The 26,842-nt window shown below is 43.7% G+C and overlaps 2 protein-coding genes and 1 long non-coding RNA gene across 9 annotated transcripts in view; 2 read left to right on the top strand and 1 right to left on the bottom strand.

Moving 5' to 3' along the window:
- HS6ST3 (heparan sulfate 6-O-sulfotransferase 3) overlaps window positions 1-13,532 on the bottom strand; it is a 677,231-nt gene extending 663,699 nt beyond the window's left edge. For all 7 annotated transcript variants that reach the window (XR_002336564.1, XR_002336565.1, XR_002336563.1 and 4 more), the window contains exon 1: window positions 12,707-13,532. Coding sequence is in view for 1 of the 7 variants with exons in the window: in XM_021065373.1 (XP_020921032.1) it covers window positions 12,707-13,416 (710 nt within the window). In the remaining 6 variants the exon portion in view is untranslated. The remainder of the gene's footprint in view (window positions 1-12,706) is intronic.
- On the top strand, window positions 5,561-9,232 carry LOC110255763. Its single transcript, XR_002336569.1, has 2 exons — window positions 5,561-5,913; window positions 8,985-9,232. It is a non-coding gene; the product is annotated as an uncharacterized LOC110255763 (long non-coding RNA).
- On the top strand, window positions 13,415-17,193 carry LOC110255780 (progesterone receptor-like). The gene is made up of 4 exons (XM_021065401.1): window positions 13,415-13,673; window positions 13,729-14,218; window positions 15,027-15,165; window positions 16,222-17,193. Exons 1-3 carry the CDS (start codon window positions 13,415-13,417, stop codon window positions 15,028-15,030), a joined length of 753 nt encoding a protein of 250 aa, XP_020921060.1. The 3' UTR covers window positions 15,031-15,165; window positions 16,222-17,193.

The following is a 26,842-nucleotide window of genomic DNA, read 5'->3' as shown; positions in this document are numbered from 1 at the left end:
TGATTTTTTCATTACATTAATTATTCTTTATAGCACACATAAGGAACTGGGAGAATAAAACTTTCAAAGCCAAGAAATTTATCTGTGGTGCTGTCTTGTAGGCTTAAGTTTGAATTTAAAAGACAAAGAATGGATCAGGATAGTTGGTAAATATTTTCACATTAAAAATGCATTAGGTTTGGAGTTCCTGGCGTGGATCAGTGGTTAACGAATCCGACTAGGAACCATGAAGTTGCGGGTTCGATCCCTGGCCTTGCTCGGTGGGTTAAGGATCCAGCGTTGCTGTGAGCAGTGGTGTGGGTTGCAGATGCGGCTTGGATCTGGTGTTGCTGTGGCTCTGGCATAGGCCGGCAGCTACAGGTCCGATTCGACCCCCAGCCTGGGAACCTCCATGTGCCGTAAGTGCAGCCCTAGAAAAGACAAAAAGACAAAATAAATAAATAAATAAAAATGCATCATGTTATAAATTGGGCACTTCCAATAGAGCTAAGTTCCTTCATGAGGCCTGATGTTTTTATTTACAATACTTGTGATGTTTATTTATCAAGAGAAGTATTGATAGAAATGTTTATAAATAGAAATATTAGAAACAGAACAATCCATGAATCCACCTCTTTCATTGCTTATACGGAAGGAACAATGACAAACTCGATGAAGCTATGTGGGAAAGAAAATGTTTCGTGAAACCTTTACTAGATTTTTTTTTTTTTTTTCGCTTTTTAGGGCCACACTTGAGGCATATGGAAATTCCCAGGCCAGGGGTGGAATCAGAGCTGCATCTGCCAGTCTACACCACAGCTCACAGCAATGCCAGATCCTTAACCCACTGAGTGAGGCCAGAGATCGAACCCACATCCTCATGGATACTAGCTGGGTTCATAACGCGCTGAGCCACGACAGGTACTCCCTTTCCTAGAATCTTTAAGTTAACTGCACTTAAATCCATTTGCTCAGAGTGCAGGTTCCTTATTGCTGTCGCTGGAATTCAGCCTCTGTCTGCTGGTGCCGAAATGAAACGCAGAGGACAGAGTCTGGGGTAAAGGAGAAAAAAAAAATAGCTTTATTGCTTTGCCAAGCAAAAGAGGGTCACAGCAGGCTAATGCCCTAAAGACTGTGCCCCCATTAGCAAGAATTGCGAGGAGTTTTTAGTGAAAAGGAGAAAAACGGGTTTTTAGAGAGGAATCAGGATAGGGACAAACACACATTCTTCTTTCTTGGGGGAATTTTGGTCATCGAAGCTGAGTCAGGAGACGTTCATGACGGTGGCCTTCTGGGTTATTGCCTAGAGTAACAGTACTTGCGAAAGGGGGCCTATTGATCAGAGATTAGAACAAACTAGGAAAGTTCCTGAAAAACCTCATGTGCTAATCATCTTTCACCCAGAGGCTATTATGCTCAGGTGCCTAATCTTTAGCTTATGGGTGATTGTGTTTAAGGTGCAATTAAGCCAGGGAGAAGGACAAGAAAAGACTCTAAGCTGTTCCCTTTTAAAGTATTCATTTCTAAAAGAAGCATAAGGAATATCACATTTCTCTTAGGTGTATAAGATGCCTATACTATCATGCGCATTCCTTGAGAGGGAACCAGGATCCTGCCCCAAGGCTGGACCATTGTTGCTAGACTGTTCTTCCCTTCCCTGATCAGCAGCTGTCTGACTTGCCCCTAGGAACTCAGCGAAGGTCATGGTGGCTGAACGAGGCCCATTTCCTAAGAACAAGAAATGGGGACACGAAAGGCTCTTGCACCCGGGAGCCCCACAGGGCAGTGTCCGGTTTCATTGCTAATGACTTTCATGGCCAGTAGAACACAACTCCCTAAGGCCCTTCTCACGGCGAGTAACTTTCACAGAGAAGTAAGGGTCTGAGGATGAGCCTCGTGTTGATAGACCATTGCTGACTCTGGCCATGTCACAAGATGCTGTCCCAGAGGACACCCAAAAAGTATGGTACAGAAGGGAAGCTGTGAAAAGGATGGAGGTTAGCGTTTCTTCACGGATGCGGGTGTTCGCAGCAACGCAAAAACCCCTTCCTAGAGATGGGAGAAATGCACTGGACACATGGGTACCAATCCCCTCCATGGACTAGGAACAGACAGCGCTCGGAAAATTGCTCTCATCATCTACAAACACGTACGTTGACTAGCATTTTGCTCACGGCATTCTGACTCTGGAAATTAAAGCCATGAATTGTTGGTTCTTTTCATATCTTTCCTTATCTAAGCTTTCTCAGAAAACTAACTTCGTTTAACTATTTTCAGTATCTAATATTAGGAGAGTGCAGGTTGATACTGTTTTATACAGCGTTGCATGAATGTATGCTCTCAAGCGTATCCTATCTTCCCCCCAAATGAAGATGGAAGTAGTGTTTCAAAAGTCCTTTAAAATTAAAACTAGAAACATTAGAAGAATTTCAAGTGTGATATAATTTTTGTCTTCCTTCACCTGTTACCTTCAGAGACTGAAATCCACTTTATTATTTTTAATGTTCTTAATACTCTCGAAGAAAATCTAAACAACAGAAAGCATCTCATCTCATAAATACGGTTTTGCAAACTACAGCCAGTTTTGAAAATTACTTCATGTGTGTCACACTGTTATGTAACTTCAAATTTAAAAAAATACCACACATGGATATAATATAAAAAGTATATTGTCCACTCTGCCTCATCACACAAATCTAACTGCCCAAAAAGTCACAATCGCCAGTGGATTCAGGGGCCTTATGGTGACAAACATCCACATTTAGCATCATTTTTATTAGCCAGTGAGAAGTCACTTGTCTATGGTGACAGTTCCTTAGCTGAGCATCCTTTGCTGCATCCACCATTATTTGGGTGGAAAATAAAGACCATACAGGAAACACGAGGTGCAGGTAGTAAAAGAAAGGGAATCTGTTCTCAGTCTCATGTGGAGAATTGAACGGAACATTCATAAAACGAATTAGAAGATACTTCAAACTACTTTTTGGGTCATTGGTCAAGTTATTCTCCATTTTCATCCCTTCGACCCCTGCAAGCCCAAATCCCTCCTCCACCTGTCTCTGCCTTGGTGAAGCACAAGGAATGAGTAGCTCCCTGGTCCTTTAGCCTCCAGGTAAATTCAGCCACCAGAAGACAATGGGAGGAGACTTTGAAGGGGTGGGAGGGAAAAGCAGTCAAGCTATTTCCTCCCCAGCACCCCGCCTCAGCTCCTTATTTCTGTCAGTGGCTGCTTTTCACAAGCAGCTCCTATGGGGAAGCTCTTCCAGCCACCCGGAGAGACATGAGCTCCTGTCGGGCTCCCAAGGACCAAGGACACTTGACACTGCCTGCCTGACTCTGCCACTGCACACCCAGGGTGGTTAGCTGTTTCCCTTGTTCCCAGTCGCCAGGAACCTCACAGCCAATGTTGGTGCCTTCACCCAGTTTAGACCTCTGTTCCTCGCCCCCTGGCAATCCGGAGTGTGTCTCTGTTTGCTGCCAGGACCTGCAATACAGCTACCTTGGTTTGAACACAGCAACCTGATACCGAAAAAGAATGTGTAAGTAAATAAAGAACATCAGCAGCATTTAAACACACCAGCCCTGTGAGTCGCATGGCCTCTTAGGCGATTACCTCCCATAAATGCACAAATGAGACAAACCACTGCACACAAGATGCAGTTCTGGAGTTCCCGTTGTGGCTCAGTGGGTTAAGAACCTGACTAGTATCCATGAGGATGTGGGTTTGATCCCTGGCCTCAATCAGTGGGTTAAGGGTCTGGCATTGCTGCAAGCTGCAGTGTAGGTTGCAGATGCAGCTCAGGTCTGGCGGTGCCATGACTGTGGCTGTGGTGTAGGCCGGCAGGTGTAGCTCTGATTCGACCCCTAGCCTGGGAACCTCCATATGCCACACCTGCGGCCCTAAAAAAGCCAAAAGAAAAAAAAAAAAAAAAAGATGCAGTTCTGCCTCTCCTCTCAATATTACCATCTTTCTGACTCAGTTCTTTAAGGATTTCATGCCTCACCTTGACTGTTTTGTCCACCTCCTTCCCGCCTCGGGAGCATCTACCTAATCTACACTCCACGTTACTGTCTGTCCTCTCTTCCTTGACATGTCACCTTGTTCTTTGCTGTATTATATGGATCCTACCTGCAGATGTCCACACACAGGCCAAGCTACCACATACCTATGTTTAAAGCCATGGTTGCTCTTCCTTGTAGGTCTGTGTTTTCATGTTTGAAGTGAATCTCTACAATTCTACAAGTTCCTAATTAGAGTCCACAAAATATAGACGCTATCATCCAGGTTTATAGTCACTCATCCATAACCTGGAATTCTTTGAAAGAAATAGTCGGTAAAATATAATAAATACATATGGAGGACATCAAGGTGGTAAGCTTTTCCTCCCTCCTATGTTTATAAAGAAACCAGAGGAGTTCCCATCATGGTGCAGGGGAAAAGAATCCGACTAGGAACCATGAGGTTGTGGGTTCGATTCCTGGCCTCACTCAGTGGGTTAAGGATCTGGCATTGCCGTGAGCTGTGGTGTAGGTCACAGATGCGGCTTGGATCCTATGCTGCTGTGGCTGCAGTGTAGGCTGGCAGCTGTAGCTCCGATTGACCCCTAGCCCGGGAACCTCCAAATGCCATGGGTGTGGCCCTAAAAAGAAAAAAAAAAGAACCAGAAAGCAGGGGCAACTGTGAACATAGAATGTTAAATGCAAGCTTCCAACAGTCAATGACCCGGTACTTACCAATAAAAGCATGTATGGTATTAATAATAGCTATGAACTACAAATATTTACGTGCCCACAGGCAACTAATTCAATTTCACTGCAGGATTGCTTCATTTATGATTTTAATTGTATGTGTTTAAACATTTTTGTTGCTGTTTCATTAATATCCCATAAAAAATAAAATGATATGCTGAACAAAAGAAAGAACGCACGTTTCCACTCACAGCTTTCATTAAGGGCCCATTGAGCATCCACGGTATCCTAAGAATTTACATTTCCTTTTATCACCTATGGCTTTTCTTTTGCATCACAGCTAGCAAGTTCATTTTTGCATCATTCAGGGTGATAAGTTCCAGATTCGAAAGGAAAGTACAGGTTTACCTATCGTTTTCACACAAAACAGCATAGAGGTGTGAGTCCCATGAGAAAATAAACATAGTGACCTTTTTCCCGTGTAGGCTCTGTTGAAGAGTGCCACATGCATTCTTGGCGCTCACCATGAGACAGTCCAATTATTCCTCCACTTTCCAGAGAAGGAAAGTGAAGTTCAGAGCAGGTAACTGATGCATTCAGGGCTCTGTGACAGCAAGCGGTTGAGCCAGATCAAAGTCCAACTCACTCGCCTTCACAGCCCAGGCTCTAAACATGACCCTAATTACATTCACAAGCTGGAGAGCAGCACAATTTTCAGAGATTTTCAGTGGCTGATAAATTTGCATTGGTTTCCTCCAATCTCTCTTGAGAACTCCCTTCCTAACTCAGGGTCTCCTCCCATTGCTCCCCAATATCACACTCTCTAACCAGAACCACCTCAACCATCTGGCTTTGACCCGTAATAATCCTGAGTATGCTCTTGATATTTTTCTCATCCTCCCATTTTGCATCAGAGTTCCTAAGCTCTTCGTTTAGGCTGATTTCTTTTCTCTAAAATGAGAATGAATAAAGAGATTAACCTTCCCAAAGAGGCAAGAACATCGGTTTGCACCCAAATGAATTTCTGCTTTGTGGCATTCTGTCTAATAGGGAAAGCCTCTAGAATAGTCCAGTAAGTCCTGGCCTCAATATTTGTTTCCATTCCCCTTCCAGGGAATAAAGAGAGTTGATTCCTACCAATTATGGAAGACAACTACTAATGGAATTTGCATGACACCAACTAAGAGGAGGATGACACAAAATGTTGGATAATTCCATTGTTTGAAGAACAAAAATCTTGTCAAGGTAGGCTGATATTTTTACAAGTTAATCTAGAACCCAGAGTATGTTTTTAGCCAACATTGACTGAACATCTACAGGTCAGTCTCTGGGCTAGGAACTTTACACATGTTTTACTGAGCAACTATATTTGCTAGAGGAGAATATAAACAAATAAAACTGTCTAGGTTAACAGGTATTTAGTATACGTCCCAACACACAGTTAAATGCTTAGCTACAATTAAAGTCACACTAGTCAAAAAAAATCAACAGAGAATTTATACATGATAGCCATAATTTTACAAACTCAAAAATAAGAACTGATGACTACAAAATTTAATTGGGGTTCTCCATTTACTTGTTTTCATACCAAACCTATTTCTTGGCCCAATAATTTATTTCATGACTCTTAAAATCACATTAGGATTTGCCAGTCTCAATTAAACCTGTTTAATTCATTATCAGGCATAAATAACTTTCAAATGGCAGAAGCTTCTGATTGTCCTTTGTCGAAATGAGATGATAATAATTAGCTTTGGGGAATAATAATATAAGAGTCTAAGATTAGGAAAACCCACATTGCTAGTGGCTCAATTTACCTAGCTTCCAATTACTACATGAACATTTATATTTCTCTGAAATCCACACTTTCAAAATCCCAAGGTAACCAGCAAGAAAAAGCCAGAAAAATAAATCATCTCTTACCATGTACCACTTCCAGTTTTATCTTCACAAAAAAAAAAAAAAAAAAAACGAATGGGTTTAATTCAACCTCCTTCTGATTTATAGCAAACATCAGTGGTCTGAACCAGGAGCAATACTTTGCGACCCTGTAATGACCATATAAGTGGATATGGCATATAGACAGAACAATCTCTTATCTTCCGGTTTTATACTGCACACAAACCTGATGGTGAAAATTAACCTTCTTTGCAGTTCAACATTTCTAATTAGGAGAGACATCAAAAAGATTATCCCTTAAAAAGCAGTATGGGCCATAATATTGTAGATAGCCTTTGAAACAGAGCTCTGCAGCCTCCTTATATATTTTAGCCTGCTGTCTAAAGGAAAAGCAATAACCACATGACGTTTCAAAGTGGTTATGGCTTTTTGTGGCAAGTTGTGTTATATTTTCTCATCTTACCTTTTTATACTTATTATTAAGCAGCAGACATTCTGGTATACACGACCTATTTATTGCTTTTGGCCCTGAATGTGTAAAATAGTGTATACCATCAGACGCTGCCTTACCAAAAGTTTCCTTGGTGAAAAAAAAAAAAAGATGTTTACAAATCTCCGAGAACTGACTGGCTCATTTATAATCCTTGTGAGTGTGGTGGGGGTTGTTGTGTTTTCTCTGTGCAGAGCAAGAAAGGGGAGAAGAAATACTCTGAACTTAGACTCGAACATAGAACCTTAAAATAAAAAGGCATACAGGCTAACCCTTTCCCACGAAGCAATTTCTTTTACAACATCAGTTAGCTACGTCTAAAACGTTTACTGCTGGGGAACACGCCACTGCACAAAAGAGTTCATTCTCACCATCGACAGTCTTGAGTTTTATGGAGTTCTTTTTTACTCTGAGTTAAAATCCTTATTCCATCACTTCTACCCTCCTTCTCCTAGTTCTGTCCTTTGGAGAAATAAAGAGCAAGCCTCCTGCAACTTCCACATCTTCCTTTCTGCCTGTCCTAGTTCCCCCATCTCCACATTAAATTATTCCTCATATGACACGATTTCCAGATGCTGCAAATAAACTGGAGTTGTAGCTTGACTCAAAATGTTTCCTAAAAAAAAATTTTTTTTAATCTGAAGGCTCCTTTCTCATGTATTTACAGTTATAATTGACACAATTAGGACTGTCCACAACCCAGTGGTCTTCCCAATTGCTGTAACTATGCTACCTCCCCTTCTTGTGATCACACACACACACCACACACACACACACACAGCATTCAGGGGATGGCTCTATGATAAGAAGTGCCTCCGAGGACCTCATCTCCCTGGCCACACTGACTGGCTGAAAGCACAGCCACACGTTCCAAGCTGGGCTGAGCACAGTCAGTCCTCAAAGTTTTAAACAGGAAGTTGAAGAAGGCTTGCTTTCCTCTCAGCTTGTAAAGCTACTAGATTCCACAGCCATTATTCATTTCATGGGCTAAGCCAATTTGATATCAAGAGTTCAATATGCAAAGGGGTGTGGGGAGAAAGGTCCCAAATCTCCAGTTCCAACCATTCTTGAGACCAACTCGATCCCTATCTTTCCCACGTCTGGTTAAGAAGCCAACAGTCCCCCGCTGCCTGAAGTGAGTTTGAGTCAGGTTTGTATCATGTGCAACAGAGGATCCCAGCTAATACAACAATTGGTCCTAAGTTTCCAAGCACTCTAACGGGACCAACAGAGCACAACCATAAAAGAAAACAGCTGCCAAAAAAGGTGTGGATGGAATCTCTTCCCATCATCATTTAAGAATGAAAGGACAACAACAACAACAAAAAAAAAAGACAAAAAAAAAAAAAGGAGTTCCCGTCGTGGCGCAGTGGTTAACGAATCCGACTAGGAACCATGAGGTTGCGGGTTTGATCCCTGGCCTTGCTCAGTGGGTTAAGGATCTGGTGTTGCCGTGAGCTGTGGTGTAGGTTGCAGATGCGGCTCGGATCCCGCGTTGCTGTGGCTCTGGCATAGGCCGGTGGCTACAGCTCTGATTCAACCCCTAGCCTGGGAACCTCCATATGCTGCGGGAGCGGCCCAAGAAATAGCAACAACAACAACAAAAAAGACAAAAAAAAAAAAAAAAGAATGAAAGGAATATTCATTTCCCTAATAGCCCAAGTTCATAGAGCTGACACTCTGTGTTCAAAACCGTATTCCTAGAAGGATCACAGTGCCTGGCACACAGTAAGTGCTTAAGACACCCTCCACTATACCAGGCACAGTAAACAGAAGAAAGAATAGGCAAAACATTGCATATAAATTCCCAAAATAAAGACACGCATTCCCTGGGGAAAACTTAGACATTTCAGCTCCTTGGAATCAGATTATCCACTTGCCGTACAAATTATGGGACTATATGATCTCTTCCACCTTTTTTTTTTAGCCATAACATGCTGTGCTCTTCCATGCTGCCATCCATCCATACTCAACAAGTGATAAAGAAGAGTCTTCTAAAGACCTGAGCATGCAGACAGCAGCTAAAAAGGGGAAACCTGTTGTAATAATGAAGGAAGCATAAAGACGAGAAAGAATAATCCACCAAATAAATTACGAAGGAAACAAAGAAAAAGAATGGCAGGACGTCATCACTAATATGATAAAAGAGGTCCTTCAGACATGCTCTCCTCCTCACCACTTCCTGGCCTATTCGAACCGATTTCTGTGGTTAGAAGGGCCTTCTGTGCTGGATCCACATGCCAGCCGCAGAGCCCTACCCCTTCCTGGGCCCTCATAACCCATATGATAGCTCCTTCTACTCCACCACGAGTCTCCTGTTTCTGTCTTTGGTCCTAGATGTTCCCAACTCCTCCCTCGCCATTCCAGACAGCTTTTCTTGTCACCAACAGAATGTATACTTAGTTACATGTGTCCCTCCCACTCTGTTTTTCCCATCCTGTCTGCTGCAGTGACTGATGCCCAAATGTCCATAATTTTCTTTTTTTAATGATTTTTATTTTTTCCACTATAATTGGTTTCTGTCAATACTGTAGAGCAAAGTGACCCAGTCACACACACACACACATATATATATACATTCTTTTTCTCACATTATCCTCCAGCATGTTCCATCACAAGTGACTAGATATAGTTCCCTGTGCTAAACAGCAGGATCTCAATGATTTTCAATTTATTGCTTCAAGTTTGGAGCTTAGGATTGTGTCTCCATACAAATAATCATAAAATGGCATCTCTATATATTCAGGTGACCCACTTACACTGAGCTGCTTCAAGACCTGATCTCACATCTTCTTTGTGAAAGAAAGCCTTAGTTAGGGGAAATGTTGCTATTACAATTAACAACTAATATTGAAGGATTATGATACATCTGCACATTGAGTACTAGGTACCAGCATATTATCCTATGCACTGATACTGTGCCATGTATTTTCCATGCATGTGCTCATTTAGTTCTTTTTTTAATAACGTGAATTACATCATTGAGTTCTCATTAACACCTCCAAGAGGGAAGAACCGATTATCCACATTTAAAGAAGAATCTGAGGCTTAGAAAGAGTAACTTACTAACTTACACGGCTGCTAAGCACAAAAATCACATCCATATGACTGGAGAAGTCTTGCTTGTACGTGTTACGTGGCGCACAAGGATGCTGATCCCGGTGAGAAATGGGGAGGGGGACCATGGGGGAACCAAAAGCAAAGAGACCAGGGCACCAAAATCAACACGATCTGCTTCTCGATTTTGCTCAGAGTCAGCCCTGTTTGAAGTTGAACCTTGTTTCCATTATGCAGCAATAGATTATCTGCCATTTTGCATTGTAGAAATGTACCCTCCGTTATCCAGGCTAATCTAGTTGACTGTAGCACGCTGTACACAGACATTCTAATGACAGACACTTAATTCAATCTTCTCTGTAAGGAAGATGCTACTGAACATCTTTTCAACTTTTTCCCTATTGCTTTTGATGCGCATGGGGTGAGGGGACAGGACACATCACAGAAGCCACAGCTATTTCTTCCTAAAGCATGTAGAGAAGAAAAGTAATTCAGAATACCAGGAAAGGGAGAGAGGGTGCGGGTAATTACTTTTTAAAAAAATGGTACCAAAAGAAAAATACTATCATAAAAATTAAAAAAGCAAACCAGGGTAAGGGATCATCTGACAACTTGTGATTCCAAGAGAAATGAATGTTTGTGGTCCATCGCTAAACAAAGAAAAGCATTTGAGTGTTCAACAGAAACCATATGTTCAAATAGGCAAGGTGGCATTTTCCTGCATCACACAGTAGAGAGATGGTGAGTATTTCCCATAGAAGTAAGACCTCGCTGCTGTCATCTATGCAGGATCTGGAACAGCAGCAGCATTTCATCACTAAGCAAAAATCCAATTATTTTTAGATTCCATAATCTCTAATTCCTCCAAAACCTTCATCTATTCACTAAGACTTCTACATGCTTTGGCAGAAAATAATGCCAACCCCCCTAGTGGAGAACCACTAGATGTTTCTGTGTGATAATTAGTCCCTAGTTTAAGTGAAATGGAAGTTGGGAATGAGACTAGCAACCTCTTTGGGGTCACTCAGGAATTAAAATATAAAGGTGTAAATACGAAAAGTACAGTTGGGGGTGAAACGCAGCAGAGACTGTCTTTCGCTGAAATAATAGTCCCATTTGGTAGGAAGTTTGGAAGTAATTATCAACTGAAAAACTGATTTAAGCTAAAACAGAGGGGCAACACTACACAATTAGAAACCTTTAAAAGTAAACAGGTCTTTAAAATATACTAAGGAAGGAGACTGATGCTTTCATTAGAAGTCCAAGCAGCTTCTTATTCTACCCAATTTCCATTAAACAGGGAAAGGAGCAGGGAGGAGAGAAAGTATTTGAAAAACTGCCAGAGTAAAAAAATCCCATAATGAAATTTTGCTCATTCTCGGAGAAGTGAAGTAGAATTAGATGCTTCAGTGGTGGTGAATTCCAGAATCTGGGTAGCTTCCAGTAAATGAAGCTTTTCCATAATGTCAAATGCAAAAGCTATCCCATATCAACATATTGAGCTTGAGTTTTTAAATTCCTATTTCCTTACACCAAATTGTTTGAAACCTTTGAGATAAAAACCTCAATAAACTAGTGTTCCAAGCTTTTAATATTTTAGTCCCTTGAGCAAGCATGTCAGATTAATCTTCAAATTGCAACGGGCAGAAAGAACATTCAAGCAAATTCTTGAGCCCATGCCTCTCTCAAAGGATGTTAATAAGGTAAGCAGTTTCATTGGCTATTAAGATTTCCAACTTTCCTAGTTTTCAGCAGCATTGCTAGTTAAAGGCGGGGGTAGGGTGGGAGAGGAAGCCATACTATCATAAAAAGAAAGGTCTTTCCTCATATCTTTGTACCCACTTAGTATTTAGCACACTGCCAGGCACACAGTAGGCATTTAACCAATACTTTTAGAATGAGTTGATGGATTGGCCTGGAGGAGAACAGAAATCTTGCTGAGACCAGCAAGAGTCCAAATCCTGGCACTGCTCAGCAACAAAGCCCAACTCCAGATTTAGAGTTACCGAGGTTGAGCAGGAATTTGAACGTGTATCTTCAAAGTGGCCTCAAGGGGATTGTTTCCTGAGCTGGAAAACAACTACCCAAGAGCCACTTACCGAGTGATTAGACTCTGGCTTCACCTGCCTGGAAAACTCCTGCCCTGCCTCTCTCTCTACGTGCAGCACCCCCTGGCTTTTACCGGCTCTGAGTTTCCACTCTCAGAACTTAGAGCCAAGATTCGTCCTCGCTGGTCTAACCCAGGCCTCCTGGCCATTCCACGGTTTTCCGAGCCCCCGCTCCGAGGGAAGGCCACACCACCTTGCTAGGCACAAGGAGGGACACCAACGACGATAGTTCCCACACCTTTTGCGGGGGAGAGGGGCGGGAATCGATTGGGGGAGGGGAGGAGGGTGTTCAAGACCAAGGCATAGTCAAGGGTTTCTTCACCCTCTCCCAAAGCTTCTGCCCAAGCCCCTGAAAGGCGCTGGGGAACCACTCCCAGGCCAAGGGAGCGCGGGGCCGCCCGGGGGGTCGGGACCAGGGTAGGGGCGGGGGAGCGGTGAAAGGGCTGGGAGGTGGCAGGAAACGAGACGGATCAGGGGACAGTACCTGGTGTGGCTGTGGTTGCGGAGACAGTCTTTCTTCTCCATGATGGCCGGCACACAGTTGGTGAGCTCCGTCCAGTCGGCATGCAGCCCGCAGCTCCAGCCGGTGGAGAAGCGGGAGAAGAGCCACGTCTCCTTCTTGCCCGGCCGGTGGCAGGTGCACTTCTTCTGGCCGGCTTTGCAGCTACACGGCTGCTCCAGCCGGATGTTCTTTACCAGGTGCCGACCGAACGTGGTGCCCCCGGTCTTCTGGATGTGCAGGAACACGATCACGTCGCGCCCCTTGATGTTGAAATCCACGAAGCGGGTCAGGTCCTTCAGGGTGAAGTTAAAGCGCGGCACGAACCGGGGCAGGGATCCGTTCTCGGGGGCCTCGGGGTCCGGCTCCTCTTCCTCCTCCTCCGTCCCCTCCTCCTCCTCTGGGTCCCCCGGCTCCTCGTCCTCGTCCTCCGGCGCCGCGGCCCCCCGGGGCCCCTCCGGTGGCCCCCGGGGCGGCGGGGGCAGCTGGGGCCGTCGCTCCCAGTCCTCGAGCGGCGCCTGTGCGCGGCGGGCGGGACTCGGGGCGGCAGGCTGGCCGGCCTCCCCGGCGCGGGGCTGCTCCCCGAAGTTGGCGCAGGAGCTGGTGCAGGAGGGGGACACGTACTGGTACATGATGACCACGAAGAGGAGAGTGAGCACCGGCGTCAGCAGCCACTTGTTGAACCTTTCATCCATGGTCCCGCTCTCAGGCCGGCAGGCTCAGCGGCGGCGGCAGCGACGCGGACGGGCGCCCGCTCGGAAGTTTCGGGGACTCCGGGGCGCGGCTCCGAGCCCGCCGCTCCTCCATGCCCCTGACGCCGAGGCGTGCGGCTGGCTGGCGGCCCCGCGGCACTCTGGCGCTCCGGGGCTGGCAGAGCCGGGCCTGCGAATCGAGCGGGGAGGCGGGCGCCGGCGCGCGGCGGCGGCGGCGGCGGCGGCGGCGGCTGCTTGGGGCGCCCTGCGCTCCCGGGGGCGCCCGGCTCGGCCGGCTCCCTGCTCCCGCCCCAGCGCGGCGCGCGCTCTTAGGCGGCGCGGGGCATCCCGCCGCCGGCGCTCAGGCGCTGGGGAGCGCGGCTCGGGTCCTGGACCTGCCCCGGGCAGCCGGGCACCCGGGCAGCTGCAGCCGCGAGCGCGGGGGCTGCATGAGGCTCTCCAGGGCGCCGGCCAAGGGCGAAGGCGCGGCCCGGCCCCGCCGCCCCGGCTGCCCGCGGGCCCCGCGCCCGGCACGCGCGCCCGTCGCCTTTGCCCTCAGGTCGCGAGGCGCGGGAGCCGCGAGGGCGGACGGCGCCCGCCGCAAGTTTGCAGAGGAGCCCCCCGCAGCGGCTGCGGGCGAGGTGCCGGTGCGCAGCCGCCTCCCCGGGCGAGGGGCACTGCTGCTCCGGGTCGTTCCGCCCAGGCGCGGGCACGCAGACACACTCGCACACACTGGCTGGCACCGCCACAACCCGCCAGCCGGTGTGACAGGAGCCCTGCTACCCGCAGCAAAAACCTGCCCTAGGTACGGAGCATGCGCCAAAGCCTTCCCCAGCCCCCGAGGAGTTTCCAGGGGAGGAGTCCGCTGCTCCGCGGGGCTCGGAGCAGGCAACTGGGGGGTGGGAATCCCTTCAGCCTAGAGCGAGAAGGGATTTGGGAGAAAGGCAAAGGCGGAGCGAGGAGAGGATCCGAGGAGATCGTCGCTGGCACTGATCCGAGACCTCCAAATAGGCAGCTTTCTCAGAGAGTGGACAGAAATCTGGGCAGCCTATGTACTGGGATAACAACCTGCCCACTGCTGAGCAGAATCGCCTAGAAAGGGCTTCGCACGACTTGGCTTGTCCTTTGCTGGCAGGGGATATTGGCTCTAGCCTGCTTTTAATTTCTACACAAGACATTCTAACTGGGGCTCAAGTTTTATTCTTGTCCTTCCTCGAGTACAAACTTGGTGTGTTCAGCTTTACAACTTTATTCAACCGGCATCCATTCATCAAGTATCCATTAGATGCCCAGGTGTGCAGGCTCTGTGTTCAAGGCATACCTCATTCCTTCCAGCACCAGAGGGTGCAGCAGTACTTGGAACACTGGAGGGGTTTAGCCTCCTGAAGTTCATCCTTTGAATACACATCAGGCTCCTATATGTGCAAAACTCTCCCCTCCTCCCTCATTGTGAACCATGAGACATGAGCATGAGCGGTCTACTTAGCTGTATTCCATACGCTAAAAAGCTCTTGTTTACCTGCAGATTTTTTTAACTTTGTTTTTCAAACATCTAAATTTTGCGTTTATCTAAAGAATCAAATCTTGGTGTAAGCACAGTTTCTGTTTTTCAGATAATGAATGGATGTATCATCAAAATGGAGTAACTGTCCCTCGAGCATCTCCCCCCCCCCAACCCCGCCTTGCTTGACCCAAGTGGAGAGTGACAGTGTGTTGAAGGTGAACACGATGCAGTTTGATTCTGTGGCGCAGGTCAGTATGTCCCCACCTCCTGCCTACGCTACCAGTCCTAGTCTCCCATCTCCGACATCTCAATCAGTCTTCGGAGTGTCCAGCCTCCCCACCTGGCCTCTTTATGGACCTATGAGATACTTGTCTCCTCCTGAGACCCTGCGCTGCTTTCTTTCATTTGTCAGGCTATCTCCATCACAGCCATCAGTTAAGATTCAGACCTCTTTTGGGGATGCTGAGGCTGTCCATAGGAAGTTATTTTTATTGTCCTAGACCGGTCGGCTTCTTCTCAACAAAACTTCTCCCCTCTGCTTCCTTTCCTCTTTTCAACTCTATAAACAACCCCAGTGTCCTTCCTGATACTGTATGAGACTATAATAGTAAGAAAGGTGTTAGGTAAGATGAATCCGTTTCTTTAAAGCCTACTCGATTCTATTTCTTTTTCCTCTCACTTAAAGTTGAAAATCCTATTAAAGGCATCACACTATTCTCCAAAGCAAGAAATTGTGATAGAACAAAACCCCATAAAATCCAACAATTATTTTCTGAAAGCATCTAGAGTTAATGGTGTTACCTATTTCTAAAAATATGCCCTTGCTTTAGCAAAGTAAAATCTACTGTACCTTTTTGTATTACTTTAGTTGAGAAGTTTCTCATTTTCTATTAATCCCTTCATATCACATGGATAAATATAACCTTGTTAGTTCCCCAAATGTATACAACCTGAGTGCTGGTGGCAATTTGTATGGTGGAAAGCATTTTCCAGGCCATTATCTCATTTGCTCCTCAGAACAACACTCTAAGGAGATAAGAGAAGTGCCATCCTCCCTCTGAGTGGTTGGGGCGAGGAGAGGATTGGTTTTTAAGACCCCTCACCAAAACCTTAGGATATTCAAGTCCTTTATACTAAATGACGCAGAAGTTGCATATAACCTGCATACCTCTTCCCATATACCTTTAAATCACTCTGGATTACTTATAATACCTATCACAATGTAAATGCTATGTAAATAGTTGCCAGCACACAGAAAATTCAAGTTTTGCTTTTTGGAACTTTCTGGATTTTTTTTTTTCAAGTATTTTCAATCCTTGAATGGTGGACTCTGTGGATGTGGAAGCCAGGATACAGACGGCCAACTGAATAATATCGCATTTCAGAGATAAGGAAACTTAACCAAGAAAACTAGGTGAAAGCAGAGCCAGAAGTAGAAACCACTTACATCCCTGAAATACATTCAAATCACCATCGAAGAAATCCAAAGAACAACAGCAGAGCCCATAATTTCCGTTCTCCTCTCTTGAGATCCTTCGGAGTCAAGAGGAAGGAAGAGACAAGAGAACTGCAGTAGAACAATTAAACTGCAACAGAACAATTAAATTATTTTCCTTCTCCCTCTGGCTTTATAGGCAAAGCTGAGCAGTCTCTATATCCTGCCTTATTTTGGAACCTAGTCTGTGACTTTCCAGATAAACAAGGGAAAAACCATGACAATCTTAACATGATTAGATCATTATTAAATTACTTAGGAGAATTTCAGAAGAAGATATTATAGCAAACAAATATAACAGCTAGGCTGCTAACAAAATGTATGTTTCCATAAATAAGTGCACCTTCAATATTTTTCAAAGAACATTATCCCCGAAGATATGTTTTTGCTTTCAGTAAAATAACTAATAAAGTGCCATCATTTCCTTGAGGTAAACACAAGGAAAGCAATTCATAGAATCACACAATTACATAGATAATTCAGGCACACATCCAAGTATTCACTTTTAATGGTAGGTAACTGGTTGTGTAAACAGGCTGTCTCAGGTGTGGTCTTCCTATTTTAGCGCTGGAACTTGGTATGAACCTAATCAGAGCTCTTAAATCACATGCAATAAAGAGGCTTCCTTATCTGCAAGGGCAGAGCTCAGATTCAGGCGAAAATGAGTAGAAACTTTCTAAAATTGAATGCTCTCCAGGTAAAAAGGAAAAACATGTTTGCATTCAGCCTACTATAGTTACTCCACGATGACACCAGCTGGCAATTGTTTCTGGCTAACAGATTGCAGCTACTATAATTCCTACACAAATTATTAAAATAATAAAAATAATGTTTTCAAAGAGCTTTCTTCCACTTCCTTTGCCTGTCTAGCGATGAGCTTGACACTATCTGTGAAGCAATTTGTTCACCTAATTTTATGCCTTAATAAGCTTTACTACAATTATTTTCTTGCCTGATTCCTTCTCTGCCTTAACGTCAGTACTCTTCTCCCTGTTCTCCTCAAATATTCTCAAATCCATTAACAACATTGCCCTCCCCTAGGATTCAAACTTTTGATTAGAACAGTCCCCGTTTAATCAAGTTCACTTGGGAGATACAATTGCATCTCAACTTTTCCATTTTCCCTTTGGTGCTGGAAACTGCCTTTGAGAAGGTTGGGGAAACCCTGGAGAGATTAACAACCCAAACAGTTACAGAGGATAGTTTCAGATCCCGTACATGTGCACATGGGAGCACATGGATATGAAGGCCCTTCCATACAGATGAAACACACACCAGATTGTGTAAGTCATTGGCTGCGTAAATCTCGCCTTCAAGAATACAAAGTGCTCTTACATGCTGAAATGACTTTTTTTTTTCATTTTTGAAAACAATACACAAAAAGTCCCCCCCCCCTTTTCCCCCTGGGTAAGCAGTTTTGCAAGTAACCAGCAAAGCAGTAGTCTCTTTTTCTGGAGGAAGTTAAGCAGAAGTATTGGTATAGACAGGGCAAACTGCGGAAAGATTGTGATGTTTACCGAATGTATTCCAGTTCACTACATGATTGTGACTTTGAGGCAATGATAACCCTACAAACTGCTTGCCACAAAGATCTATTTATATAAACAGTTCATTCTTTGCTTTACTGTGTAACGCTCTTCCTCCACCATTGAGAACTGCCTAGAGTGATGAATGGAAGATAAGCCACGTATGCACAACGTATTCAGCATTGTGTTAGCAGATGCAAGAGTTTTCATAGCAGTTATTCCCTTATTTCTTTAACAAGAATTTGTTAAGCACCTACTCTACAGCAGGTGCTCTGAGTGCTTTGGATATTATACGAAACAAGACCAATAAGGACCCTGCCTTCCAGTAGCTTACATTCCAACAGGAGAAAGATAAATGATGAATAAGTAAACAAGATTCATTCATCTCATCCAAAGATATTTATCCAGCCCTTACTATGCTACCATGAACTTTTAGGTACTTGGGATATTTTGGTGATCACTAAGGACAATTTTTGCCCTCAAGGTTTTGTTTAAATGCAAGCAGAAAATAGTTGGGCCTTGTAAGCAGTGATCTTCGGAAGTATGCTTTTCCCACAGCCTTCGCCCCCATGTATAGTTAGTCGCACCTGGACTCAAGTGTAGATCTTGATTTCTGCTGGGTCTTCTGCTGCCCTTTTATGACCTCAGCTGTCCTGTCCAGATGATCTGCATCTTACCTATACTCTGGAGCCCTTTCTGTCTATAAGTCTCCTTGTCTCTTCTCTGGCCTTTTCTCAGGGGAGCACATTTGCATCTACATCCGTGGTTTTCAACCCCAACAGACCCAGCAGTCATTTTTACTGAGCAAATATTTTTTAAAAATCCCTTTAGTAATCCCAACTTAAACGTCATAGACTTAAAAAGGGAGTTCCTGCTGTAGCTTAGCAGTAACGAACCCACCTAATATCCATGAGGATGCAGATTCAATCTCTGGCCTTGTATGGGGGGTTAAGGGTCCAGCATTGCCACAAGCTGCCAGGTAGATCAAAGACACAGCTCAGATCCCAGCATTGCTGTGGCCGTGGAGTGGGCTGGCAGCTATGGCTCCAGTTTGACCCCTAGCCTGGGAACTTCCATATGCCAGCACTTACGGCCCCAAAAAGAAAAAAAAAAAAAAACTACCTATGCACAGAATTGGCCAAACTAACATAAAATGCGATAATTTTAATGTTAAGGAGATACAAAAAAGAAGTAGTAATAGAACACTGTATATTTCAACCTATAAGTACTCAGACCTGACTACAGCAGGTTATCAGATGCTTGTGTCTCTTAAATATCTTGTTTAGATATAAGAGGAATAAGATCAGACGCCATCCCTTTCAAGAATCAATTGAAGAGCAGAGGTGTTAGTGGATACCAGAATTAAAAAGAGTGTTAGAGTAAGTAAGAATAGCCCTGATTTATAAATATACATATAAGGAAAAGAAGCACAGATCACAAATGAAAAATTACAGACTTTTGGAGTGAGGAAAATAGGGAAGTATGATTATCATAAATGAGCTAGGTTTTCTTTTTAAATGTTGGGACAAATAGTTCCTTACAATATAAAATATCTCAAAATAACATACTTTCTATCTTGAAATTGTACTATATATCAAGGCTAAGCTGATTTCTGAATATTTGAAAGTCACATGGAAACAAGACAGTTCTAGCATTACAACCACCAGATAAAAGCAGAAATTCTCCCCACCACTGTGAGAAGCCCAAAGACGCCTGGCTCTAGGCATTGATACCACTCCCACTGAAAATCTAATAACTCCCCTTTCTCTCCCTTATCAATATAAATCAGTTTGGGGGAGATGAAAAGACCAAATCAGCATACATTCTCCCTCACTCTCTCAGACTTTGGTTCTTGATAGGTAAAGTCATACTTTTAGATTTTTTTTTAATGATACCTATTTTTTCTTTGAAAAGTCTGGTTTGCCTTTGAAACCAAAATTTGCAGACATTAATTATCCCAAGTGGCATAGCTGGGAAGTGACGGTACTTGGATTTGGAACTGGTGGTTTGCTTCAGAGATGGAGAAAGTGACTGCATTCCAGAGAGATGTTGGAAACCAAATCAATAGGACTTGCTGAATGACTGGCTAAGGGGGAGCAGACAGGGATGAATCAGAGATGCTTCTGAGGTTAGCCATTCAAGCTACTGGAAGGATGACTTCCAGTTACTGAAAAGGGAGAAATGAAGGAGAAATCATTCGGGAGGCTGGGAATTTCAGAATGGTGAATTCTGAGTTCAGCTTTGGATAAGTTCAGTGTAAAGTACTAATGTGACAGCCAAATGGAGATATTATTTTTATGATTTTTATGGCCATACTTGAGGTATATGGAAGTTCTGGGCCAGGGACTAAATCCAGATGCTCTGCAGAATCCTTTCACCTGCTTGCTAGGCTGGGGATGGAACCCACACCTCTGCAGTGACCCGAGCTGCTGCAGTTGGATTCTTAACCCACTGCACCACAGCGGGAACTCAAATGGAGATATTAAATAAATGGCTGTAGGTAGGATCTGGAGCTCAGCTATGATTGAGCTGAAGATAAACTTGTGTTGTTTTAACAACATAGGTAGCACATAGCAGTCAGTGCTCTATAAATATTTGTTGAAGGAAATTACTATAGTCCAAGAGAGAAAAATGAGACACAAAGGGAAGGAATGGCAGTGGAACAAAGAGCAGAAATTTGAGAAACATTCCACAGGTAGAATCAATAGGCTTGAGAGAGGAGCAAATCGACGATGACTCAAAGCGTCCTAGATTGGAAAGCTACATGGACGGTAATAACATGAATATATGCGAGGAGAAACATAAAGGATTGGGAATGAAATCGGTGTAGATAAGCATTAATTCATTCAGCAAGTTAAACTGCTTGCGTTTTCCAAAAAGGTTTGAGCTTCCCAACATTTACATTTTCATTTGAAGGAAGGAGGTTTTTAAAAACATACTTTCGTTTTTTTCTGCAGTGAGACAGATAAACTTAATTATTAGCTTTGGAAAGAAAAGTCTAGGTGGAAGTGTATTTTATAAAGACTAATTTCTCTTTCTCATATTTCATGGGATAAATCAGGAGGCAATGCAGCTCTTTTCCACATCTGGCGCTGAATTTTATCCTCTCTCTCCAAGAGAGAGAGGGAAAGAAGGAGATGGGGGGAGGAAGGGAGGGAGGGAGGGAGATCTTAGATACATCTGTATCCCGAGCTCGCATCATAAATCAAATATCTAGAGCAGGCTCGAAGAGATAGCGTAGGGAGTTGTTCTTTGCTCCATTAGGATGGCATTTTCCAACAACTCGGGAAAAACAGATGAATGGGATGCTCCCTGAGGGCAGATTTCAGGCCCTTTGAAAGCACATTGCAGATGCCTTACACTTAATAGGCATCTGAATAAATGGTTTTTGAATAAGTTACAAAGTTAACACGCTCCCCTTTTAAATGTGCCAGATGAGTTTCCACAAACTGCCTTGCTAAGGTGTTCCTAGCCTCAAATCCCTGACATGTCTTAGGCAAGTCTTATGTAAAGTGAAGTAAGCATCCATTCCTTTGGCAAATCACTCAGTTGCGTTCCTACTGAGGTCATTCCTATCTGCAGACCCCAGAATCCACCGGGGCCCACATACATTTTGTAAATGCAGAGTATTTTGAACACAGTTGGTCGTCTGTATCTGTGGGTTTCCCATCCAGAGATGCAACCAATTGACTGGGTTTGGTAGGTGGGTTTAAGACTACATTAAGCTGTTGTTTTTTGTACTTTGAATATGCTCTCTTGACAAAACAGAAAACTAAAACAATAATGAGTGGAACTGAAAGTCTTAAGAAAATACTCTGAGGACAATAAGTGTTTACAAACTGCCCAGGGGAAAAAAAAGAAATAGTTATAAAAGTTTTGAAGATAATAAGATTCTATATAATAACCATTAGAAGGTGGTAAAAATAATTTTGCCCAATAGCTAATATGCCTACATGGTGAGGTGACCAGTCTTTTCGATAAATGAATAAATAAATACATATATATGTGTGTGTGTGTATATATATGTGTGTGTATATATGTGTGTGTATATATATATATATAAAATAGAATTTTACTGTTGCATGGTATGATCCATGAGACCATAGGAACATCAGTTGAAATGATAGCAAAAGGTCATGTTCAAAAACTCTTATCAGTACAGTTGGCCCTTCACATCTCTGGGTTTCCCATTTGGGAATTGAGCCAATTGAAATTTGGTTGCATCTCTGGATGGGAAACCCACAGATATGGATGTACATATCTATTTTTATTCAATTAAAAATATTCAATTAAAAATTTTAAAAGTATCTGTATTTAAAAGTACCCTATGAAATGCATGGGGCTTTAGCCAATTAATTTTTCATTGTGCTCCAGACACCCAAATTCCATATATTTTTTTGCAGAAAAAAAATGTGAAAACAATTGCTCTTGCATTTTCCTCCCTCCCTGGAGCATAGCTGTCTACCTAGGATTCTTTCTGGTGAATTGCTCTTAAGCATTTAATGCTAATTCTTCCCAACTATTGTTAGCTGAATGTTGTTCTTGTGATTTTATAAGGCAATGATACATCATTTCATCATCTAACGCTAAAGCGCTATTGTCCTATGCCCTAATGTAGTAAGTGCAGAAACATCTCATTCCTCTGGAAAAAAAAAAAAAAAAAAAAAAAATTGAAATCTATGTCTTTTCTGGGCCTTTGTTGCGAAAAGTTCTATTTGCTAAAAGCACAAAATGGCAGAGCAAGATAAAACGAGCATGTGCTTTGCATGATGGCTCCTTATCCAAACCAAGTGCCTCACCCACCCTTTTTGATGGACTGGGGAGCTGTGTGCTTATGGAGAATTAAAACAAACACTAGATCTTTGACCACTGCTCCTCCCTGGGTCTGCTTTACCCGCACTGTTCCAGCACTTACCTGTATAGTTATCTGTCTAGACTCTACCATCAACTCCCTCATCTCAGACTCTGGTGTCAAAGACCTGCTATAACACACACACTCCTATCAACCAGCAATACTCTTTCACTTCATGACCCATCTTACCTTTCCACACTCAACTGAAACATCTCTGTTTCAGCAAAGCGATTGGCCCCTCCATTAGCCCTTCCTTCCATGGCAGGTGAAATTACATATCACTTACTCTGTTCCAATTATGTACCATATTGGTATGCTCTAATTATGTACGTCTATTACTAGTCTGTATTTTGATTACATTTATAGGACTAACTCTTGAGATTGTGAGCTTGTAGGCAGGCACCACTGATTGCTGACCTCTTCATCTACCTCGCTGAGGTAGGCAGAACTCCAAGGTGACTCCCAGAGACCCTTGACCTTGGACAATCGCATCCTGTTGAGTGAGCAGAAGCTGTGATTCTGTTAGATGATACAGCAAAAGGGAGATGCTTCGAGTTAGACCTGAGTCCCACTAAAAGCAGAACGTTTTCTCTAGCTGGTTGCAGAGAAGAAGTCAGAGGGCATCATCCCCACTGACCTGGAAGAAGCAGCAGTAATCCTAGTGTGAACTGTCCAGGGTGGACCATGTGGCAAAGCATCATGGGCAGCATCTGGGAGCTGAGAGCCGTCCCTGACCAACAGCCAGCAGGAAACAGGGACCTCAATCACACAGCCTCAAGGAACCAAATTCGGTCAAACCTGTATGATCTTGAAAGCAGATTCTTTCTCAGCATCCCCTGACGGAAAGTTGGCCCAATCCATGCTGGGTTTGAGCGTTGTGAGACACTAACTGGAGAGCCCAGCCTGGACTTATTACCTACAGAACTGTGACCTACAAACTGTCTTGTTTTAGGCCACTATGTTTGTGGCAGTTTGTTACACCGCAGTAGTAAAGTAATGCACTAACTAGCCCAGTGCCTGGTACGTAATAAAAATATGGGCCAGTTGTTAAGTGGATGGTTTGAATTAATGAATGAGGTTATGAGAGGAAAGAAGGAAGGAAGAGGAGGGGAAGGAGAAAGGGAGGGAAGGAGGGAAAAAGGAAAAAGGAGCGAGAAAGACATATACTAATTAGAGAAAGGGTTTATATCGGGGCCCATTCAAGGACAAATGAATTTTCAGAGAATGAATAAAGGTACTTCTTAGAATGATTGATGGGCCTTTCTGAGCTGAACAAGTGTGACGGACACATTGTGTCTGTTTAGATTAGTTTTTTCTCTTCTATTCATGTTTCCTGACTTCCATCCCATTCCTCATCCCTAATCTATCCTTGACCATTTTGTCATCCTTACCCTGACCTGACCCCAACTTGTCTGGTGAGAAAGAAAAACAGCCCCAACAACTGTCAGCTGGTAGCTGGCTTAATTGCTCCCAGCCAGGCCACATCATCCTCAGATGAGGACTCCATGATTGTGAAGAAGAGAAAAACCAGGCCACTTCAGAAACAAGCCTGAGCAGAGGATGAAAACAAAGACACTTCGCAACCACGAAGCGGCCACACCTCTCCTTCTCCCAGAAAATGTGGAGGACAACTGCTTCTTTTCCAATGACCACTCTAGCTCGGCTCCATTCCCTTCGATAAAAAAGGATTAAAATACCCATTCACCTAATGGTTCTGCTTTCTGAAAAACTCCATTCCAGATCTTTGCTCCTCTGTATTCTCTCCAAAATCATTGACTGCGAGCCCAAATCTTATAATAAACTTCTCCTAACTCCCTCTTCCCAAGGTAACCCCTGGTTGCCCGTGATGTGGGGTCTCCTTCTGCAGCTAGCAATAAGCTCGTCTTTGGTTTACTCCAGATATTGTCCTGATGGTCTCCAGTCCGTGGGCCTCCACAGAGATGTGGATGTCTATGTTAGAACTTCTTGGATGCAAGGCAATGACTGTTTAATGAGTTCTTATTGGGGCATGTCAAAGTCAAGACAGCTGAATCTAAAATTTGTGTCATGGTCCCATCATAGAACAGCAGAAACGAATCCGACTAAGAACCATGAGCTTGCAGGTTTGATCCCTGGCTTGCTCAGTGGGTTAAGGATCTGACGTTGCTGTGAGCTGTGGTGTAGGTCGCAGATGTGGCTTGAATCTGGCATTGCTGTGGCTCTGGCATAGGCTGGTGGCTATAGCTCTGATTCGACCCCTAGCCTGGGAACTTCCCTATGCTGTGGGTGTGGCCGTAAAAAGACAAAAGGCAAAAAAAATTAAAAATAAATAAAAGTTTGTATCAAAGAGCCCAGTATCTGTTCCTCTAAAGCCGAGGGCTCTTGAGACTTATCTATAGATGCAGGCTTTCAGGAGTTAGTTTCCCCCCGTCTGACAGTAACTGGAGGCAGGAGATGACTATCTCAGCAGTGACTCAACATCATATTAGAATTGCAGGTAATCGGATCATGCATCACTGTCAGAATTCTGTTTCCTTGCTCCTTCCCCATTCCTGAGCCCCCAAAACTCTCTACCTTCCCAATTCCCCAGGACACAAACCACACTTGACTCTGCCTTGGTCCGCATTCCCAAATAAGAGGGGCAGAAATTCCCTGAGTCAGCTTCAGAATATATAAAGTAAGTAAATTTGCACTAAAGCCAGAGGCAGGAATGTAATTGTTATTTTTATTTAAAGAGAAACTTAGATTGTAGCTATGGGCTTTGCTATAAATGAAGACTTATGATAGAATCAAGGGAATAAAAATGTGATGAACAAGACTCAAGATGACTAGGTGAGCTAGGCTCTGTTCCAGGTAAGCATATGAATAAAAACCTGGTAGAGATGGGGTACCGTGACTCTTTGAGTTTTGATTGCTCTAAACCAGAGATTCTCAACTTTGGATGAATAATAGAATCATGTTGGGACCACTAAAAAAATCTGGTGTTTTTATGTCTCCTGATTAATTTCCCTCTTCTTGGGTAGATGTTCCCAAGGGCAGTGATGATGCTTTTACTCATCATTGTAACTCCATTAATAGCATAGTGGACACTCAATAAATATTTGAAGAATCAATAAATCTAGACTTTTTGAGTATCCTTACCCTGTTCACATAGGGACACATATTTTACTCTGTCTTGATGCACATATATTAGGAAGACTGACATTGTCTTTTGGGGGCAAGAGACGGTTCAATTCATATTTGGACAAAGGACATTATGAAAGTCTTTCTGCATTTTAAGGATGCCTGTTCGTTGTGTCCTAAAGCCTCCTTTTCTTGTTGATATGTCTGAAGTGTGTTGTCGTTCCCTATAAACTCTCCAAAATCCTTCAACCTCTCTTCTAGAAGTGGCTTGATACAAATGTCACTTGAGAACTAGAGACTAATTTATTACTGTATCCCCAATAACCTCTAGGGGGCACCAAAAATAATAGCTACTTCTGCATAGACCACTAAAGGAACTTAATGTTGTCTAAAACAGCAAAAATAACAGAGTTCCTGTCATGGCTCTGTGGTTAATGAACCCAACTAATATTTATGGGGACATGGGTTCAATCCCTGACCTTGCTCAGTGGGTTAAGGATCTGGCATTGCCGTGAGCTGTGGTGTAGGTCACAGATGCGGCTCGGATCCCATGTTGCTACAGTGTAGGCCGGCAGCTGTAGCTCCAATTCGACCCCTAGCCTGGGAACCTCCATATGCCCTAGGTGTGGCCCTAAAAAGACAAAAAATAAATAAATGAATGAAAGAGCAAAAAGAAAACAAGATCGTATAACACCAGGTTATATTTATAACTACCCTTTGCTGGGTTCTGGGATAAGCCATGAATCTGCTCTCCCTGTTGGCTCAGGCTACACTCCTCTCTTTGACTCCTTAGGACTTTCCCAATTCTTTCCCTGCACCATCCAATGCTATAGAGGACAGTGAGTGAGCATCTTGCGTGGTGTGGGGTCAAGCTGAAAATGGCTCACTGCAAACAGCTTTCTTGGCAAGACTTGTATTTTATGTTACAAACTTCATGCAAATGCTTTGTT

Source organism: Sus scrofa, chromosome 11, assembly GCF_000003025.6.
Source record: "Sus scrofa isolate TJ Tabasco breed Duroc chromosome 11, Sscrofa11.1, whole genome shotgun sequence".
Taxonomy (NCBI): domain Eukaryota; kingdom Metazoa; phylum Chordata; class Mammalia; order Artiodactyla; family Suidae; genus Sus; species Sus scrofa.
The sequence above is the reverse complement of the archived record's forward strand: the minus strand, read 5'-3'. Positions and strand labels throughout refer to the sequence as shown.

What these genes read in the sequence shown, in the direction of transcription:
- LOC110255780 (XM_021065401.1), top strand. Translation starts at nt 13,415, where the DNA reads ATGGTCCCGCTCTCAGGCCGGCAGGCTCAGCGGCGGCGGCAGCGACGC. An exon ending in GGCGGCGGCGGCTGCTTGGG is followed by an intron (nt 13,674 to 13,728) that starts GCGCCCTGCGCT and finishes CTCCCGCCCCAG; the next exon opens with CGCGGCGCGCGCTCTTAGGC.